Source organism: Aplysia californica, unplaced genomic scaffold (genome assembly GCF_000002075.1).
Source record: "Aplysia californica isolate F4 #8 unplaced genomic scaffold, AplCal3.0 scaffold01168, whole genome shotgun sequence".
In the NCBI taxonomy this organism is placed as follows: domain Eukaryota; kingdom Metazoa; phylum Mollusca; class Gastropoda; order Aplysiida; family Aplysiidae; genus Aplysia; species Aplysia californica.
The window spans coordinates 100566-105938 of record NW_004798438.1 but is presented as its reverse complement, the minus strand read 5'-3'; the positions used below and the strand labels follow the sequence as shown (position 1 = coordinate 105938).

Here is a 5373-nt window from a genome sequence, read left to right as displayed (position 1 = left end):
ATATTTATATATACACATGTATTACAATTTTAAACTGCAATCTCATGAAGCAGTTGTTGACTCGAGTCACGTATATATAAAGACGGTGTGACTCCAAGCGAAGAGTTAACAACTTTCAACTCAGTATACTTATTGTGAACGTTGAACTAAAAACGGTATCATGGTCTCCCTCGCCTTCGTTTGCTTCGTGAGCTGTGTCTTCTCTGGGGCGTTCACACAGACAGCGTCAGACATCCCGACCTTGACTGATTCACTCCTGGGTATAGTTGCTGCCATAGACACTAATGGGGATGGACAGGTTTGTTTATATGTTTAAAAAACTTTTTTTTTTTTTTTTCAGGCGGCGGGAGGGGGGAGATGTTGCATTGTTTGGTACGTGTTTTACCTCCCTCGAAACTTCATAAAGTCATATAAGCTCTCGGGACACATTAAACATCTTCAGTTTGGTAGGAATTTTGAATTTTGCCACGGAGGCGGCTGAAGCCTACTGTTATCGAATTTAAAACCACCAAAGGATCTTAACGTGCTCAGCTTGCACACGGGACCTCCGAGATTTTTTTTGGCCCTTATCCGAAAAACGTTAAGCGTCAGATCTTACTTACCATAAAATTAGGGGTGTTAATGAAAGACAGCTGTAAAAAGGAGCCGAGGAGAAACAGTAGAAAGACTGCAGAAAGAATCAGGAGCCCAGAGGAGGAGACAAAGGGGAGGGGGGTGGAAGGGGTCAGAAAGTGGAGACGAAAGCAGACGACAAAACATTGCTTGAGAGCAGGAAAGGAGGTGAAGGGAGAATATTTTGGGGGAAGAAAATGATCCGTCGCTGTCAATTTTCGTAATCCGTGCCTATTGAATTAGAGGCGAACACAGTAACTTCTAAATGATCCAAACTGTGTCGCTGGAAGCGTAAAAACACCTATATTGAAAAAAAAAAAAGAAAAAAGGATATCTGATCTGGAATGTTGTGATTCTCACTATTAAAGTTATTGTTGAGATGTTGTGTTCCCTGCAGTTTAATTCTCATTACTTAACTTCACATTGTCACAAGTGAGCTTGTTTCGATAAAAACCAGCCATAAATGTATTTACTGACACATCTGGAAGATTCATGTCAATGATCAATGTTTGGACGAGTGAACTTGGAGTTTGAGTAATCAAAGACTGGTGGCTTCTGTAGCCTTGTGGCTAGGCGACCAGGGACTAGTAATCGTGAGATTGTTGGTTCAGGGGTTCGAGCCTCAGCTCGTCCGACGTGGTGTTCTTGGGAAAAGCACTTTTCAGGAATTTCCCATTTGGTTAGGCCCTTTCCGAGATGGATGTTAAACTCAGAAGTAGATGACTATAAATTGTGATGCTTGTTCGTCTACATGAGTTTACATGTCGTTCATCTTATCTGTTTCAGAATTATGAACATTGCTGATTGATCCGATACCCTCTATAAGCAAATACCTCAAAGTTATTTAGATGACTAAACATTGTGATGCTGGTTCGTCTACGTGAACGACCTGTAAACTCTTGTTCGTCTACGTGAGTTTACATGTCGTTCATCTTATCTGTTTCACTGAAACAGATAAGATGAACGACATGTAAACTCACGTGGACGAACACGCATCACAATGCATAGTCATCTAGGAAGTCCCGCCTCTTAAATCAGATAAAAGTGTTTATAGGGTGGTTGAACCTGTAGAGCTACCATTTCACCAGTTTAACCAAACAGTGACAGTTATTGTGTCGATGTACTCCTCTTTACTCAAACAATGGCCGTGGGTGGTTGGCGGGTGCTCTGGTGTGATTTACTCCTTCTTTCCTATAAAAAAACTATCGTCTTTATCGCTCCTCTTCTTTTTATGTTTATTACTGTCTTGTAACACCTCTAATCTTTGGCACCTATATGACCTAATTGTGTTTGCAAGTGCCGTAAAACAACGCTTAATAACACACCAAAAAAACACAAAAAAAACAACCAATGACCATTTGTAGAGCAGCGTGGTGGAATCAGTTTTGATTCTTGCATTTTTCCGCAGGTTTGTGAATTTTTATCAAATTTGTGTTTTTTGGCTCAACACCTTTCATGCCCATTAAAGAACTCATTTATGTGTGGATTTTTCTGAAAAACGTCGATTAAAGGCACAACAAATGTAAATTTTCAGTTACCACGGACTCTTAAGCTAAGGAAATAACTCATCTTTGGCGAGCATTTTCTCACTTAATTTACCTCTGAAAACAAGTGACCACCCCCTCCTTCTTTCGCAAATATCTCGACTCGTATTCAAGATAAATGGATATTTTTTTCATCCAAATAAAGACAAGTGAACAAGCTTTAAGATAATACCAATAACACTACATGCCCAAAAACTGACGAGAGCCTGATTCCACCACGCTGCCTCACATTTTCCCTCCTTCTGTCCACGTACAAGATGACCATACCAGAAAGACAGGCCGACTTCCGAAACAACTTTGACACCAATAACAACGGCTGTGTGGAGGGCGATGAGTTCATAGCAAGATTTACAGGTCAGTGGCTGGTCATTGTCTGTCTATATGTCTGTCTGTCTGTCTGTCTGTCTGTCTGTCTGTCTGTCTGTCTGTCTGTCTGTCTATCTCCTTCTACCTCGCCCTCCCCTTATACGTAGGTAATACATCAGTATTATTTCATGTTATAGTTATAATAGATGTTTTACTGGTAATAATAACAATACTAATGCTCTCAGGTCTGCTGAGGTAAAGTATAGATTGTGAAGCGCATAGAACTTGCTGTTGAGGGGGGATTTGCGCAAAAAACAATGCTATCTATTATAATTATAATTATTATTATTATAATTATTTTTATTATTATTATTATTATTATTATTATTATTATTATTATTATTATTATTATTATTATTATTATTGCTATTATAGTCGCAGTCTCGAGTACATATCCACGCTCTACGTAATTTAGAACTATTTGATTTACCTCAGCAGACCTTAAAAAGCATGACTCAGAAACTAATTCCACTTCCCGGGAAGCATGTAGTGCAAGTGACAGATTAAAAATGCTTGAGCAATTACAAACCTGGTCATGCCAGGGTGCACGGAAATGAGCGTGCTGATGAACTTGCCGGCAAAGCAGCACCCAATGGCCGAATCAAGCTCGACCCACCAATGGTGATCACCATATACATGGAGAGCCTTCACGACCTAGAGGAGACAGACTCCCACACACTCAGCACAATGAAATAAAAGTGTGTGCGGGGCACAGTGAAAAAAGTTTGCTCCGAGGAGTGGTCAGGCGTGTCTCAAACCAGCTCCTCATGGAGACAATTAGCAGGAAGACCCTGGGGTGGACGCTGGAAAGGAGAGACGAGCAGCTATGGAAATGTGCCGCCTGCTATGATTCTAGTTCTATATCCAAGTAATTCCAAGTAAACCGTCAAGATTATTTGTGATGGACAGTCATTTCCACCTTGGTGAGGTGAGGACATTTTGTGTGAAATCCACTTCCCAATTACACAACATTTGTCCTCTATATGACGGAATTCGAACTCTTGACCTTATGGTTACGAGCCCAGCAGCCTTATAAATATATCTACCTTTGGTTATGAGACCTGGGGAGATGTTAGCTGCTCGTTAAGCCTGTGACCGGATTCGAACGCATACCATTACGTTTGCAAGTTCAAGAGCCTAACCACTAACCATCAGACCACCCAACACATGATCTAATATTATATTTCTTCTTTCTTTTAGATCTAATTTTCTTTTAAAACCTCTTTCAGGCGGGAGTCGAACCCATGCTCGTAAAGATGCGAGTCCGACAGTTACAATCACACTCTCTACAACTGTAACATATTATTAAAATTTTATTTTCATTTTTGGGCGGGGTTTTTTCAGTATCTGATTTGCTTTTGGCTTTTTTTTCGTCTTCAGCGCTTAACTTCACCTCAGACTTCGGATCCTACGTCTTCTGGTCAGTGGTCACTCGAAATGGTGACCTGGACAACCCTACCTGTGTTGGGTTCAACATAAGTGGAGCGCGGACCGCTCCTGAGATCGTGCTCATCAATGCCAACATAGCCACGCTCACAGGGTGGTGTGAGAACAACCCAGCTCTCTACGTCAGCAACTCGGACTGCAAGTCAGTCAGATAATGATAAAAAGATGTGCTACAGCGTGGTGAAATTAGGTGCTCGTCAAAAAGAAGTAAATTTTCATTTCCCAGGGACTCTCAAGCTTAGGAAATAAGTCATCTTTGGTGGCAATTTCCCACTAATTCTACATTTGAAACCAGGTGACCCCCCACCTCCTTCAAAGGCAAATATCTCGACTTTAATTCAACATAGATAGATAATGTTTCACCGTAAGCAAGGGTAATGAACAACGGTTAAGATGATGCTAATAGCTCCACATACCCAACAATTGACGAGAGCCTGATTCCACCACGCTTTGACACATATAATGCTGACAGTACCAGAGTGGGGGACAAAATGACATAAATTTAGAATTGTTTTTTTCGTTTCTGAGGAATAGAGTTTTCAACTTGATTTATATTATTTCGAGGTCACTGAAGCAACCCCCCCCCCCCCCAAAAAAAAAAAAAAAAACAACAAAAAAACAAGGAAGAAAAAAAAGTCAACTGGCAATGTATTTCTATAAAAGCAAATCAAGTAGGGAACAAGCTACTTACATTATCGAACACGTGTTAATTGGGCTAAGTCGTGGTAGAGTTAATGTGATTGTCTGTTTCTCCCTTGCCTTGTCCCTTCATTTCATTTTATTAGCTGACACATATTTTGTTGGTGTCATACATATTTTGATCTTTACTTCGATTCTCTGTATGAGGAAGTCTTACTCTCTACAATAGCTGCACCGATTGAAAGAGAGGTTTCGTTTTATTTTATTTTCTTTCTAACAAGATTAGTGTTTTATGTATCTTTTTTTAAACTTACATGTATTTAGGACAGCAGTACCAACGAATTAATTCTCAATTTGTATTTTCATAAGAGCAAATCAAGTTCGTAACAAGCCAGGAACATTATTTTTAAAAGTGTTGATAAGGTTAAGTCGTTGTATGCTTAATGTGAGATAATGTGTTCCCCTTGTCTTTACTTCATCAAAAGCTTTCGTAGATTTTTATATTCATACATTTGATCATTGCTTCGCTTCACTCTAAGATGATGCCTTAATTTATTTCTACAATAGTAATAACAATCGCAAGAGACACTTCATTTTGTTTTATTATCTTCCTAAAGAGTTCTTTATTCGATTATATTACATTTTTCACGTATTGACGATGCCCATTCTTGTTATTTGAGACCGTTTAAAAGTGTGCTGTTTTGAAAAACCACAAACCAATGAAAAAAAAGCCCCGTCCCCTAACATTTCCACCCTCTGTCCCCCC

At 39.6% G+C, this 5373-nt stretch overlaps 1 protein-coding gene across 1 annotated transcript in view; it reads left to right on the top strand.

The window, feature by feature from the left end:
• Window positions 1-61: 61 nt before the first annotated feature.
• Window positions 62-5373, top strand: part of LOC118478901 — a 12860-nt gene continuing 7548 nt past the window's right edge. Inside the window, exons 1-3 of the mRNA XM_035973371.1 lie at window positions 62-298; window positions 2414-2510; window positions 3903-4110. Of these exons, the coding sequence (XP_035829264.1) occupies window positions 161-298; window positions 2414-2510; window positions 3903-4110 (443 nt within the window). The 5' untranslated portion in view covers window positions 62-160. The remainder of the gene's footprint in view (window positions 299-2413; window positions 2511-3902; window positions 4111-5373) is intronic.